The sequence below is a fragment of the Camellia sinensis genome, chromosome 11 (assembly GCF_055761805.1).
Source record: "Camellia sinensis isolate YWXY chromosome 11, ASM5576180v1, whole genome shotgun sequence".
Lineage (NCBI taxonomy): Eukaryota > Viridiplantae > Streptophyta > Magnoliopsida > Ericales > Theaceae > Camellia > Camellia sinensis.
Window position 1 is genome coordinate 130431289 of NC_138971.1, and position 16234 is coordinate 130447522.

At 33.0% G+C, this 16234-nt stretch overlaps 1 protein-coding gene across 1 annotated transcript; it reads right to left on the reverse strand.

The window, feature by feature from the left end:
• Positions 1–228: 228 nt before the first annotated feature.
• LOC114278439 (ARM repeat superfamily protein) lies at positions 229–1835 on the reverse strand. Its single transcript, XM_028220476.2, has one exon. It carries the CDS (start codon positions 1640–1642, stop codon positions 596–598), a length of 1047 nt encoding a protein of 348 aa, XP_028076277.2. The 5' UTR covers positions 1643–1835; the 3' UTR covers positions 229–595.
• Between the last annotated feature and the right edge of the window lie 14399 nt (positions 1836–16234).

The following is a 16234-nucleotide window of genomic DNA, read 5'->3' on the forward strand; positions in this document are numbered from 1 at the left end:
ATAAAAACAAATCAAATTTAAACACAATTTTTAACTTACTAAATTATCAAATACAACTTGAATAACTTACTACTCGATATATTTTCATGCTAATTTCAATTTAAGTTATTGATGGACGGAATGACTTGAAATTTAATCTTTATCAGTGTTTAATAATTAATATAAACAATGAAATTTATTAAATTGACATAATGATAACTAATGAAATAACTTATAAAACATAACATATAATAAATCAACATAATATTATTATTAGATTTTTATCAAAACCAACTGATGGGATCATAGGGATAGAAAATTAATTAGTTAGGAAAACTATGCAAATCCTAAAATTAAAAATTGAGTGATGCTAAGAATTCTAAATAATTTATTAAATTTTTTATCAAATTTCTCAAGCCTTATATACCTGTGAGTTTGTGTTGATCTTAGGCATTTGTGTTGATCTTAGGCACTTACAATAAGGTTGATAAAAAATTTAATAAATTATTTGACATTCATACTTCTATAATATAAAGTAAAAAGAGATTGCGCAGCAACATTTCATGATTTCATTGCTCCATGTTGACCAGTTTGACTGTAGGCAAATCTCCACCGTTTATCTTCCACCTTGAGTCAAATCCAACCGTCCACTTTCCTGAAGCATCTTCAGAAGCTGGGCCCCTTTTCTCCTCCCTCTAGCACTACAATCCCCATGCAAAGCCAGCGCCACAGCACGCGCCACCTCCTCCGGCGGAGCCGCCGTGGCCACCACCACCTCTTCTGCGCCGCCGCAGCCTCCACCACCGTAAATCACCGCCAATACACTTATAGCATATTCCTTCCCCCGCCCCGCCATCTTCCCCATCACCTCCACCATCATCGGCACCGCCAGCGCGTGGGCCCTCACCTCCGCCGCCCCCTCCGCCACCGTGCACAGCAATTCCAGCGCCGCCAAAGCCCTCTCCGCCGCCGCACCTTCCAAGTCCGCCACCGCCTCCACCACCCGCCCCACCGCCCCAGCCTCCACCGCCACGCGCCGGTTCACCTCCGCCAAACAAAGCGCTAACAACACTTTCGTCGCCGGTTTTGCCCCTGAACTTTCCTTCAAATACCCAACCACACCCCTCATCACCGCCGCCGGACAGGCCACCTCATCGCCTCCGTCCACGGCCGCGGCAGCTGTGGGGGGGTTCGGAACGAGCCAGCGTTCAAGCATGTGGAGGGCGTTGAGTCGGTCAGAATCGGATTCTGAAGTGAGTTGGAGCTCGGCGATGTGGAAGAGTTCTGGAGGCGGTGGTTGTGGGTAAGAATGGCGGTGGGTTTGGGGTGGTGATGGGTCAGATTCCGGCGGTGGTGGTGGTGGGTGAGAGTGGTGTGAGATGGGTGAGTTTGGGAGTGGGAATCTCCACTGGGTAAAGCTTTGGGAAGTGTTGGAAGATGAGGAGGACTCAGAGTCGGGTTGTTGGGGTGGTGGTGGGTCAGATGATGAGGATAGTAGGGGAGGAGGAGGTGGTGGTTGTGGTGGTGGGTCAGATTGGGAAAGAGGAAGTGGTGGAGGGTTGGAGGTGGTTGGACTGAGAACAGTTTGAGTGCAGTGACGAAACAAACCGCAAGAGAAGAGTGGGCGTTGTGTGGTCCTGAGCTTTGGACGATGAGTTTTCATGGTGAAGAGAGAGAGCGAGAGAGAGAGAGTGCACTGATAGAGTTAAAAAAAAAAAAAGAGAGAGAGGGCACTGACAGTAGTTTCAGAATGTGTAATAATGTCACGGCAGATAGAGAGAAGAGAGAGTGAGGGTTGCTCAATATTTGTTGTGAGTTGCAAGTTCAATAGTGTTTAAGTGTCAAATAGCATTCTGGGTTTGAAGAAGTCCGGTAAAAATACAAGACATAAAACAAAACAAACAAACAATTGAAAAAAAAAAAAAAAAAGTTAGGGATCATGAAAATGATCATGAAAAAATATGATTCTTAAATTATTTTGATTAGTGTGTGATGTTTTATTTTAATTGTAATTTAATGATCATAAAATTTTTATAATTATTTTCATGAAAAAAATTTCATGATACCTAGTATTACTGAAAAAAAAAATTCACAATCATATCACACTATCAATTATAGACATGAACCTCGTCTTTTTTCTGTGTTTTTTTGTTCTTTTTTTTCTTTTGTCTTTTTCGTATAAAAGAATCAATTTCACAGTCTATTTATTTATGGGGGTTTCATCTAAAGTCAAAACAAATGTTTTGTGAGTAATATTACGAATTATGAAAAAAATATTATGAAAATAATTATGAAAGATTTTTTTTTATATTATATTTAGAATAAAACATAACACACAAATTAAAGAATAAAAAATCTTCATAATATTTTTTTAATAATACCTAATATTATCCATGTTTTGTATAGACATGACTTGGAAGAGTGGGTATTGAATTTAAGATTTGGAGGGAGTATTTTTAGGTCCCAGACTTTGTCCACTGACCCAATCTCTTGAGGTTTATGGTCTCGTTTTTCTATAATCGGATATCAGTTCAAATTACACGCAAATGTATTTTAAGTTGTGCCAACTGGATCAAAATATGATCCCGTTTGACACACAAATAATGATAATATAAAATTAATATTTATAATATAATATTAAAAAATAATTACATATTCCAAGCTGAATCATCATCTCCATCAATAGAAGTTAAATGGTAAATTACACTGTTATTCCTGAGGTTTTTATTTAATATAGATCATTTTTTTATTTGAAAAAATATATTTATTTTTTATCAAATTAAAATGACATATTTATTTCTTAATTTTTATACATATAAAATAATAAAATAATACAGATATTTTATTTATGTTTTTTCAAAAAAAATAACAATCATTTTATTTGGTTTAACTCACACAAAGAATTTTTTTTCGTTTTTTTTATTTTTTACTGAATTTTTTTAATATTTGAAGTAATTTTTTTTTTATTTTTTAGATGCATCTAATCCAGATATACTTAAGAAGTATAATATTTTGAGCTTTTTTTTAAAAAAAAATTCACCAAATACAAAAAATAAAAAATAAATAAAAAATACTACAATTTAAAACATTATCTTTTTTTGTTGTATTCAATGAATTTTTTTTAAATTTTTGTATAAATTTTATACTCTTTAAATATATCTAAATTAAATTGATCTAATTTAGATATAATGGTGGAAATAAAAATGAAAAATTATATTCATATATAAAAGTTTATACAAAAAAATTATAAAAATGTTGTGATAGTGATATTGTTTTTTTTTTTTTGTTACAGGAAAATCCTCCCTACTCTCCCGCAGATTCAAGGCAGCGCCCCTTTTCAGAGATCACCAAGGTGCCCTGTTAGCCGTTCCGAGCGAGAAGACTATAACCTGGAAACTTGCCCCGACCTCCCAAGACAAGCTCCGCTTAAGTCAAAACTATGGGTGATAGTGATATTATTGTAAATATAAATCATGTCTATGGGTGTTTTGCTTTAAAGTGAAAGATCACCGTTGAGCTATATGATTATATTTGAAAATTCTATGTAAAATTTATGTTTATATATCACCATTTAATAAGAATATGTTTAGGTAAAATTTAATGATAAAAGTTGTACAATGTAATATGATGATAGGAAGAAGAAATTGTAAGAAAAATGGCAAGATAGCTATTTAAAAAAATTTAAGATATGACGTCAACAATACATGAGATAAATTATAATGAGATTACAAACCTCAATGAGAGATATTATTTTTTAAATGTGAAGATAAAATTTGTGTTAAACAGAAATGTCAATGTAATTTACCCAAGTTAAATCAAATAAATTGTCTTTTTATTGGTTAACAAATGACGATAAAGAATGTTATTGAAGTACATACATTGATGCAAAATAACTAGTTTATTTTTTTATGTACTTTTATTAGACATTTTGTCCAACATAATTGCTCATTCTTATATTTAGCCACATAGACTCTTATAGAAACCATTTGTTTAATCTCTCTTGGTTGTCCAATTGTAGCTAACTCCCTCACAAATGAAGCAAAATACCTAATGTATTATTTTACCTGTTGGAGAATTAGAATTGTAATTTGGCTATGTAAAAAAAAGGTGAGTTACAAATACATCTCCTAAGATTTGATTAAAATACGAATCGTCCTTTATAGTTTTGGAAATTACAATCTACTCCTGAGGTTTTTAATTTCATAACAAATCGTTCCTTTTATTAATAAATCATCAAGTCAATTAGCAGTTTTTAATGATATTAGAAATATGTTTTAATTAATAATTTAGATAATTTTATTATTGTATAGGAGAACAATTATGAATTTTATTTTTTTAATTAATTTTGTTAAATAAAAAATTTCTAACAATGAGGTATTTGTAATTTGACAATTTATAGTTTAATCAAATCTCAGAATGTGTATTTATAATTTACCTTTTAAGATAGTTAACAAGCACAACATAGAGAAGAGAGCTTGTTGAAGTTGCTCTTAATTAGATAACCTGGTGCACACTCGGAAAATGTTTGGGACTCCCACAAAGGAGGGCCCCTACCCAGTGACATGAATGGTTTAGATCATTTTGAAGGTTGTGGAGGTTGTGTTTTGTGGGGATCTCTATCATTACTGGTGCACACTCCAACAACATTCTCTGGCCTGTTTTGGCAACATGCATAAAAAGTTAAAAATTAATTTTTAATCTATTTTGAGCCACATTACCTCTCACATGAAACAGTAAAAAAAGTTAAAAAAATCAAAAAGTTAATTTTTAACCATCTTTTCAAAACAACCTTTATTTCGGAGATTAACTTACCTAATTCCTAAGACTCTAAATACAGGTAGTCAAGAAGAGATGAGACTAAATAATCTGTGTTGTCTATCTTGTTGAAACTCATTTTTGTTATGATATATTAAGCAAAATAGCTAAAATATAAATACCTCTCCTCTCGGAGATTCTATTAAGAGAAGTTATGGGAAAGCTATGCTCGAAAATGAAAAAATAAAAAAAAAATTAAAATTTTATTTGATGCTTTTGGAACATGCCACTCCAGAAGTATTGTGTACTGATTACTTTCTGGCCCCAACATATGAAGCTCACATGTGAAGGCCATTGGTGGGCCTTACCTCTGTAGTGAAATATTACCAAATACACTAAAAGCAGTGTTTGATTTGTATTTTTAAACGAATTATCATTTGTCTTTAGTGATTTTTTAATATTTATTTTAGATATTTCAAGTTTAGAAACATTTAAAAAATCAAAAAGTTTAACTAAAATATAAAAAAATTACGAAAGTCCGAACAAAAATATACATAGATTTTTGTTCCATTTTTCGTTTGTTTTCAGTAATTTTTTAAAATATTTTAGTCAATTTTTTTTTTTAACTTTTAAATGCAACTCGATTAGGTGCATCTAAAAAGTATTAAAAAAAAAATTGACTAAAATATTTTTAAAAAAAATTCTTAACAATAAATGAAAGCTCATCTAAAAATAGTTTTTGAAAAATTAAACAAAAAATTCACTGAGGTTTCTGATAAATATAGATTTTTTCTTATAATTTTAAAATTACAATTACCATTATCCTCTTATCAATGACAAAAACAAATTTTTTTGTGTAATTTTAAAATTACAATTACCCTCTTATTAATCAACTGACAGTAAAATAATATTAGTTGTTAGATTAATACTTCTGATAATTAGTTTCCTCATCATTTACAAAGTACCAAATGCTTGTCTTTTTAATTTAACTCTCCTAAGAGAAATTAAATCCATAGCATTCCCTTAAAAACTAAGCCCGTAAGCCTCCGTTTGAGAAGTAGATTGGTTTTTTGGCTTTTTGGTTTTTTTAGCTATTTTAGCCTGGGCTTAAAAGCTTGGTTTGGGAAGGGCTTTTTGGCTTTTTTGAGTTTTTTTGTGACAGAAGAAGAATGTAATGATTATGGGTTGGATGTGATGTTTTGTTTGTTATGACTAAAATAGCCTATTTTATTTTTTGTGATTAAAATAGTCAAAAAAACCTGCAAACTCACTTGTCAAACACAGACAGTTTCATCATCTCCATTGGAAACCTCTGTGAATGATTAGATGGTCAATTTGAAGGGAAGTGATTTCTACAAGATAACTTTGAAGCTATTAGATAGCTGTGTCCATAGTTACCAACAACAGTACTAAAAATTCAAATTTAACTACTTAGAAATTATTTTAAATTATTATCTTATGTGGGTCATATTTATTTTGTATATAGATTCTATGCTATACAAATTTAATTTTCACCATATAATCACTAAAAAAATTTATAGCGATAAGTCTTGGTTCCAAACTTTTGAGTTACAAATGGATGAAAAATTCAAAGGCAAAGTCTCAGTCTAAAGAAAATGACAAATGAGTGGATTTGATGAATATATTCTGGATTTTGATGAGTGAATTTTTTTTTTTTTTTTTTTTTAAAATTTGCCTTACCAAATATCAAAAATATATAAAGTAATTTAAAAAAAAAAACAAATTCATTGGAAACAAACGGAAGTTGAGTAAACAGTAATCACTTTGTTTGGGTCTAATTTTCAAAAAAATTTACTTTTTTATTTTTCAAATTTTAATGTTTTCAATAAATTTTTTTAATATTTTAAGCAATTTTTTTAATTTTTAGACACACCTAATATAAATACACTTAAAAAGTATAATATTTATAAAAAAATCTTTAAAAAATATACTAAATATCAAAAAATATGAAAATTCAATACATTTTTTATTTTTTTTGTGTATTTATTAATTTTTTAAAATATTTTTTCACAAATATTTTACTATTTAGATACATTTAAATAAGATGCATCAAAAAAATAAAAAAAAATACTTAAAAATTAAAAAATATGCACGAAAAATAAAAAACTCAATTTTTAAAAAATTGAATTCAAAAAACTGAAACCACAAATTCATCGGCAAAGCGTCTTGATGGTGAGAAAATAAATTTATTCACATTGATTGGGCACAAATTCAAAATTACAAGCTTCATATCTATATAAAAAAATAAAAAAAATACTAGAGACCAATAAGATTAAACTCATAAATTTATCAATAATGACGTAATAAAGGATTAGGCCTATAGGATTGTGTGTGACAAATTAAAAATTAATATCTATCATGTCACATTATTATAAGTCAAATTAAAAATAAAAATAAAAAAAGAATCCCTAAGATAGCATATAAACCCTACAAAAACTGGTGAATTCATAATTTTAAACTAATCAAAACATATATTTCATTTATACCTAACAAGGTTTATGAATAAAATTGGATTGCAGAAAACATGTATTACCTTATAACTCATCATATTAAATGTTAAAAATAGATAGAATAGCAAATAAAAAATTTCATAATTGCACATATTCAAGACAAAGAATATGTGATCGGTGAGAAGTTATTTAGTGATCTTAAAATATTTCTTCATACCACACATACTAGGACAAGTGATATGTTATCTTTTTCAAAGGAAACCGAAAAAAAATAAATAATGAAACATACAGCCACATGAGCAAACTATTCCAATGCTATCCTAGGAAGTTATTTGAAGAGCTTAGGGCAAAGCTAGGAAATACCAAGAGTGTTGTAATTAATGAAAATAAAATTCACCACTTTATATTGGAGCAAGACAATAATAAATAATAATAAAAAAAAAAACTTGATAATTGATGATTGATTGGGAGTAAGGTCATTTGATGCCATTGGGGCACCTAATAATTTTTGAAAAAATTGCTATTTAGTGATGTCAGCAAAAAAAATATTACAAATTCATAATAAAATTTATAATTTTGAGGCCTTGTTTGGAAAGTAAATTGGCACTGATTTAGTTCACTAAAAGATAAAAACAAGTTAAAAAAATAATAAGATAAAATGGTACATGTAAATCATAATCATTTTATTTTTTCTCTCATAAAATTACAAAAAAAAATTCTTTTTAAATAATTTTTTTGGGAAAATTATTTATAAGTCCTGTTAGGAAAACTTATGTTACATATGGTTCTACTAAAAAACTTATGTTCCCATAAGTCTTGTCGGAAGTTTGTTGACACATTTACCCTCAATATTAGTTGTTAATATCATAAATAATAGTAAAACCATATATAAGAATTGAATGTTACCATAGATCATATCGATATAAACGTAACGTAACGTGACACCTACATAAACGTAACGTGACACTTATGATCTATGGTAACATTCAATTTCCTATAACAATTTCCTATATAGGAAATTGAATGTTACCATAAATCATATCTACATAAACGTAACTGTACGAGCACGAAATAATCTTCTCGTATAATCCTGTTGATCAAGTCTGCGCTCCTCCAAACATCGTCACTTTACTCCCTGAAAATACAAACGTGAGCTAGCTGGCGGGTGTGTGTCGGATACCTCTCCGATGCATAAGTCAGCAAAATAGACAAATAGACAAAAGCTGTGATAACCCTGTTCCATATTATGCTAATGGGTCCTTATTATGAGTTTGATTATATGTTTAATATGATTTTGTGTGTCATTATGTGAAAATGTGTGATTTTGAATTTCTATCTGTTCACCATAGGAATATATGTTTGCTTGTATGCTTTGGGAATTAAATTGAAGGCCTTATCGGCCACAGAACCCGAAATTGATTACGCCATTGTGATTGGCATAATTTTTAGAGCTTACGGTGAAGTTTAATTGAAAAATTGATTCAGACCAGATTAGGTTGATTAAATTAATGAATTAGTGCCCAATTGTTATTATTATTATTATGAAATTAGTGGAGAGTGTTGTAAAAAAGCACTATACACTCAAAACCCCTCCTTCTTATCATTTTGCTGATTTTGGCTCCAAGAGAGGGAGGGAGAGTCGGCTGTAGAGAGAAAGAAAGGGAGAGAATTGTGCAATTTAGCTCAAAGCTTGGTGATCTTGAAAATTATTCAAGAATTTGCTATTGATTGGAAAAATTGAGCCACTAGGTAAGCAATTGATTCTTGAATTCATGAGTGTAATGTGTAATCTTGTGTGTTCAAAATTGATTAATGGTCAAGAACAAGAATTGAAATGAAATTGAGTTGATCATGTTGAATTGAAGGTCAATGTTGCATGCATGTATGTAGTTGCTTTGAATTTGTGTATTTGAGCACCAAATGCATGATCTGTGTGAGTTTTTAGTTGAAGATTATGTTCTTGACCACCTCTTCATCATATAAGTTGAGAATGAGAATAATATACCACATGCATGTGCAAATTACAAGGGAGTAAGTGTTGAATGCATGAAATTGTTATATTGGTAATGAGGTTGGTGGAAAATGAGCCATGCATGTGTTTGAGTCATGAAATTGAGCTTTATATTGATGTGTTTTAGTGTTGGTACCATGTTAATACAAGTATATGTGAAATTGAAGCCATATTATGTAAAGAATGTGGTTGGAATGTCGAATTTGAGCTCAAGAATACATTCTGGAAAACCCAGAAATTTGATGTCCGCTCGAGCGGGGGAACCGCCGCTCGAGCGTGAATTTCGTGCTCCCAGTATTTTCTGCAGACCATGATATCCGCTCAAGCAGTGAAGTCCACGCTCGAGCGGGGAGCTATGTAAGATGGACTTCCGCTCGAGCGTCGAAGTTCCACGCTCGAGCGTAAAAATGACATAACCAGTACTTTTACAGACCTCATGGGTCCACTCGAGCGGGTAAGTTCACGCTCGAGCGGGGACCCTGTTTTTGAAAATTTTGTGTGATCGTTCTGTGCTTCGTTTTCTGTTCTCTTTCACTTGCGCGCACTCTTAAGCATGCATTAAGCATTATAATTGAGTTAAAGAGATAAGAATGAAGCCTAAAGAGGAATATGTGAATTAAAGAATGGATTGAATCGTTTGTGAGCCATATGTGTTATATGATGTGTAGGGTCAAGCTCCAGGGCAAATCCACGAGCCGATCACTGTGAGTAATATCGATGTTCTGAAGTTTGTCAATTGTCCAATTGCTTATTTCTTTGTGAGTTTGCTAGTTTGAATTATGGACAACCGATTGATATAAATAATTGGACCGAAGGCCGATGGATATAAATGATTGGGCCGAAGGCCGATGGATATGAATGATTGGGCCGAAGGCTGATTAACACGAATGATTGGACCGAAGGCTGTTTTGACAAGAAAAAATGATTGTGGGCCGAAGGCCGATTGACATGAATGATTGGGCCGAAGGCCAATTGACATAAATGGTTAGGCCAAAGGCCGTTTGACATAAATGAAAGTTTGACATGCATGAATGGGCCAGAGGCCAGTTTGACATGCATGAATGGGCCAGAGGCCAGTTTGACACTCACGAATGGGCCAGAGGCCAGTTTGACATGTATGAATGGGCCAGAGGCCAATTTGACACGCACGAATGGGCCAGAGGCCAGTTTGACATGCATGAATGAGCCACGGCCAGTTTGACATGCATGAATGGGCCAGAGGCCAGATTAACATGAATAAAAGTTTGAAAGGCCTAAAGGCCAGTTTGATATGAAAGGCCTAAAGGCCAGTTTGATATAAAAGTTTGAAAGGCCTAAAGGCTAGTTTGATATGAAAGTTTGAAAAGGCCAAAGGCCAGTTTGACACGAATAACAGTTTGACACTAATGAATTGGGCCCGAGGCCGTATGATGTGTTTGGAACCGCAGTTACTTAACTTACATATGTCTATGTATGTATGTATTAGTAGAAATATAAATTGGGCCCAAGGCCATTTGATGTATATTGTTCCAATGTGTATTCTTTATTTGATATTATTCACTGGGCTTTCGCTCACGCTCATTCATGTGTTTGTAGGTGAGCCAAGAGAAGTTCGAGGCCAGCCCCAGTGAAGTCTGTATGGAACAACTAAGGTTTTGAAGAGTCAGCCTTTGCGTCTCATGCACGAGACACGTCTTCGCCCTTCCGTCATTCTATGTTATTTTGTCATGTTGGCGAGGACTTTGGTGTGCATCTGTATATAGCTTTGTTTTGGCTGACTTAGATTTGAATGATCCTGTCTGTATAGAACTTTATGTTACTATACTTTCTGTTGTGAGTTATTAACATATGTATGTATGGAATGTTATGATGTGCATATAAGCTCGACTCTATGGACAAAGTTTTAAATTTGCTTCCATTTGGTCCCTTTACTCTGATGAGTTTTGTCTCGTTTGGTTTGAGGCCATAGGTAATCTCGTGATTACTGGTCAGTTATGGCTTTAACCCATAGGGACGGGTGCGGGTCGTGACAAAAGCTCTGTGTATTCGGGAATCAAAGTTGTGTTACCTGTACATAGGTTCTGTTGAGAGCTTTTATAGTTTTTGCTTGGCATAATCCTAGTAGGGCTCTTATTCTTCTATGTAGAGTCCTCCTAGGAATCACACTTCTGAAGGATAATGCTTATCCTTTAACACTCTCCTCACTGCTTAAACCAAGTGAGATGGTTTTACCACGGGTGGATAACAGTATGACCGAGCTAACACTTGCCCATTGTCATAATCCAGCGCCTTCATACGCAACACGTAGCTCGGCTCTGATTCTCTGGTACTTCGGTTTTGCTTGTTTAGACCGAGCTAATCTGTGGCAATAACCGACCGAGCTAACAATGTGAGGTCCAATTTGTAAAGTACAAACACCCCGGTTCATAGCTCGGCACATACGTTATCTGGCCCAAGCTCATTAGTTTTATGGACCGAGCTATAACAGCTCCTACCTCGGTCCGTTGTGCAACTCGACTTCCAAAGAAGCCTGTTACTTATTTATAAATTACCCTCTCAGTAACATAACGTAACACCTACATAAACGTAACGTGACACCTATGATCTATGGCAACATTCAATTTCCTATTTAGAAAATTGAATGTTTTCATAGATCATATTCATATGAAACGTAATGTGACACCAATATAAACTATCAACATTTTCACATTTAATTTAAAAAAATAAAAACTTATTAAGTTTGCGAAACGTAACGTGACACGTTACGTTACATTTATATAGGTGTCACGTTACGTTACGTTACGTTACGTTTATATAGGTGTCACATTACGTTACGTTTATGTAAGTGTCACGCGACGTTACGTTTACGTAGGATCTTGTGGAATACATTCTTATCTAAATAGGACTTGAAACTCTATAAGAAATTACACAAGACTTATCCTACTATAAGTATCTGAAAAAAGACTTATAAATAAGTCCCCCAATTTTTTTTAACCAAACTAAAACAATTATAAAAAATTAAAAATTAGACAAAAATAAATCCTTCTAAACGAAGGTTAATTATTAATATTTACTACTTATTTATAATTAATTTTTATTGACCCTTGGGTGTGATTTGCCAATAATTTTTTCATAAAAAATGATTTAGAACTCTAATTATTGAGCTTTAAATCCAGCTCTGACAGTGAGCCCTACCTAAGGTAATATTTTGGTCTTGATTTTTTTTTTCACCTTGCTATGTTATTATTGTTCCATCAAAACACCAAAATTAATGATTATTGCTGTTTTCCATATGAATCCGGATCACCCGTCGCCCTTTCCTGTCGCCATCCCCTGTCGCCCCCAAAACGACGTCGTTTTGGGGGCAAATTTTCAAAAAAAAAAAACGCAGAGAAGAGGGAGGAAGGAGAGGAAGAGGGAGAGGGAGGAAGGCGAGGAAGAGGGAGAGGGAGGAAGGAGGGAGGAGGAGGATCCGGAGGCTGTGAGCTCGCCGTCCTCGTCCATCGCAGCCGTCGCAGCCGCCGTCGCAGCCGCCGTCCCACCTCGTCGCAGCACCTGCGACCACCGTCGCCTCCGCCTCCGACCGTCTCCACCTCCTCCGCCTCCTCCCCTGTATGTAAGGCCCCCTCCAGTCCGGCCCCTCCTCTCCTCCTCCTCCTCCTCCTCCTCCTCCCTCCTCCCTCCTCCCTCTGTCTTCCTCTCCTTCCTCCCTCTTCTGCGTTTTTTTTTTTTGAAAATTCGCCCCCAAAACGACGTCGTTTTGGGGGCGACAGGGGATGGCTACAGGGGAGGGCGACCGACGATCCGTTTCCTTTTCCATATGGCGGGGGTGCTGTACTGCAGGAAGATTCAGACAGGCACGCGGCACCATGTAACTTCCATACAAAACAGGAAAAAGTTTAGGGTAATGTTTAAGTGCGCAACTCCCTTACGGTTGCACATTATATGTAAGGTGTAAATGTAAGGTTGAATATTATTGTTTACACCATAGAAGGTGTAAATGCAAGGTCGTAAATGCCTTGCATACCATATGCAAGGCACACTTAAGAAAAGTCCAAAATTTTAATATACATTTTTTTTTTTTTTTTTAAGAAAAATGCTTGGGACTTCTAATTTAGAGATACTACTAGGGACACCCACTGCCACTGGCAGTCATGTGTCTTGATTTTTTTTTTTTTCCCCTTTTCCACCTCATTAGAGGTGTGTTTAGAGGTGTGTTTTTAGAGGTCTCTAATATTATTATTTTTTTAAATAGTATATCATATCTACTCTAATTATATATATTTTTAGCTATGATTAATTATTTTTTAATTATAATATTATTTTAGCTATGATTTATAAATTTTTTAATTATGCCTCATATTATATTGAGTTATAATATATTTTTTAATTATGATTTAAAAAATTAAAATTATATATATATATATATATATATATATATACATATTTAATAATAATGTATATGTAATAGACACTCTTTCAAAAATATGCACTACAATGTTTCTCTACAAATAGTACTCTGATTCCACAAGATTAATAGTGATGTATTAATAATCCAATCAAATTAGTGTGGTATTCATAATCTCACCTTTACCCCATTACTAATAATCCTACAAATTTGTTGGATTAATTATCCATTGAATTGATAATCTTAAAACAAAATGTCGAAACGAACATAGGATAATTAGGTCCGCGAATTAATAATCTCAATCCCATGCTCTAATCCTTCCAATCAAACAAGATGGTCATTTCTTCCATTGTTTGCTCAAATTTAGATGGACTAGGTACTATTCCTTCTCTTCATGCTCCTGGGAATTATTTATTTGCGAATTGAAAATAATTGTGATAGATATCTCCACGCATACATATCTCACTACCTCCACTCTTATCCCAATCACTCATAATGTGAGACCTATACATACATAAATGGACCTTATACAAACGTAGGACCAAAATCAAATTGAAATTCATAAAATCCCCCAAAAAAGAGGATCCAAACATTTCTAAAATGAAAAAGTACTCTCAATGAAAAGATGGTCATTTCTTCCCTTGTTTGTTCAAATTTAAGCTTTGTTTGGATAGTTAACTATTTTAATTGGTTGTTTGACTTTTTTGATTACTTTTACTTAATTAAAATAGTTGTGTCTGAAAAGTCATTTGGCCTTTTTTTTATAGCTAATTTAATGATTGTGAGAAAAAAATTAAAGTGATTATGAGTTAGATATGATATTTTATTTTATTAACTATTTTAATATATTTTATCTTTTAGTGAGTTAGTTTAGCCCAACCCTCTTCCCAAACACCCCCTTAGATGGGACTAGCTGCTATCCATACTCTTTGTGAGTTTCAATTCGCATACATAAATGATATAAAGAATAATGCTTGGGACCCCATTTTGGGGGTCACCCCCTCACCCCCCCTTTGCCACGTGGAGGGTGGTGATTGGAGGAGCAGGAAAAAAAAGAAAAAGAAAAAGAAAAGGTAACCAATGAGAGAGAGAGGGGGTGGGGGGAAAAGGGGGATGAATCATTGTTGTGATATAAATTACTTACTTTATAAATCTGACAGTGAAAGTTATCCTCATAATAAATCAAATTCATCTAACAACTATAAATATAAGAATAAATCATATTTTGTTTTATAAAATGAATAATTCATAAATTATAAACTTAAATTTTATAAAAACAAAATGTGATTTATATCTATTTTTATAATTATTCGATGCAATTAATTTTTTACATAAATAAGCTTTACTGTGAAGTGTATGAGATCAACCATTTAAATCATTAATGTATGCCCAGATCTATAAAGCATGGACATTTCTCCAAGGGTTGCATATCAGTGTTGGATACAGACATGTATCAGATACGGACACACGTCCAATACACGATGGACATGCAGTAGAAGGTGTCCGTTTTTTTTTTTTTTTGAGTTTTTGCAAACGGACACGTAATGAACACGTTCGGGACACCGCAGGATGAAATTCATGATTTATGAAACTTCTGTGGGGTCAATTTGTAAAAAGACAAAAATAGATCAATTTGTAACCTAGAATCAAATAGAGAGAACAAAAGAGAGTGAGAGAAAGGCTTGTCGGACACACCTGGTCGCTCTTCACTAGTCAATCGTCACTTGTCGGTGGTCGATCGTCGATGGTCGCTGCTTTTGTTGTTATCTAAAGTACAACTTCGATCTTCTTCTTCTACTCCTTCAATCTTCTTCTTCTCGGATCTTCTCTCTCTCTCTCAGTCGCCCTCTCTCTCTTCTACTCTCCTCTTGAACTCTTTTTTTTTTTTTTTCTTTTTTCTTTTATAGGCAGATGGTAACATCTATCTCTTTTTTCTATATTTTTTCGATTTTATTTTATTTTTTCTTCTCTCTACCATTGTTATTTGATTATATAAGTTATGCTGATTAGTTTTGTTAAATCAATGAAATGTTTTTTATTTTTATTTTTATAATAATTTTAATTGTATTATTTTATATTTTTTTTATTACCTTTCAATGATTTTTTTATATAATTTTATGACATATAATAAATAAATTTAATTATATATATTGAACGTGTTCCCAACATGTCGTGTCTCTTATTTTTTTAAAATTTATATATTCGTATTATGTCACGTATCCGTGTCTATACTTCACGGGCCCAAATTGTAGCCCATAAGATAAATATGGAGATGAAGTATGATGACAAGTTCCTGCCAATTAGATGGGATGAATGGACGGTAGGGAACGCCTCGGTATTTGCACATTGTTATACAATTTTTTAAGAAAATACTATATTTTTTATTACGCATTATTTATGATTTAAAAATAAAGTTTCACATTTTTGTTATAATATTACAAATATGTATCACAAAAATACGAAACATTATTACCAAAATAAATAACTTGATTTTAAATCACAAATTATAATAACTCTACTAAAAAATTATATAAAATTTGTCACAAAAAACATAACAAGATGTATACATAAGGAAGGGATTTCATGAACGGCAGTAGTAGATGAGAGTTGCCGTAACGTTAATATATCCGA

What these genes read in the sequence shown, in the direction of transcription:
- LOC114278439 (XM_028220476.2), bottom strand. Translation starts at nt 1,642, where the DNA reads ATGAAAACTCATCGTCCAAAGCTCAGGACCACACAACGCCCACTCTTC.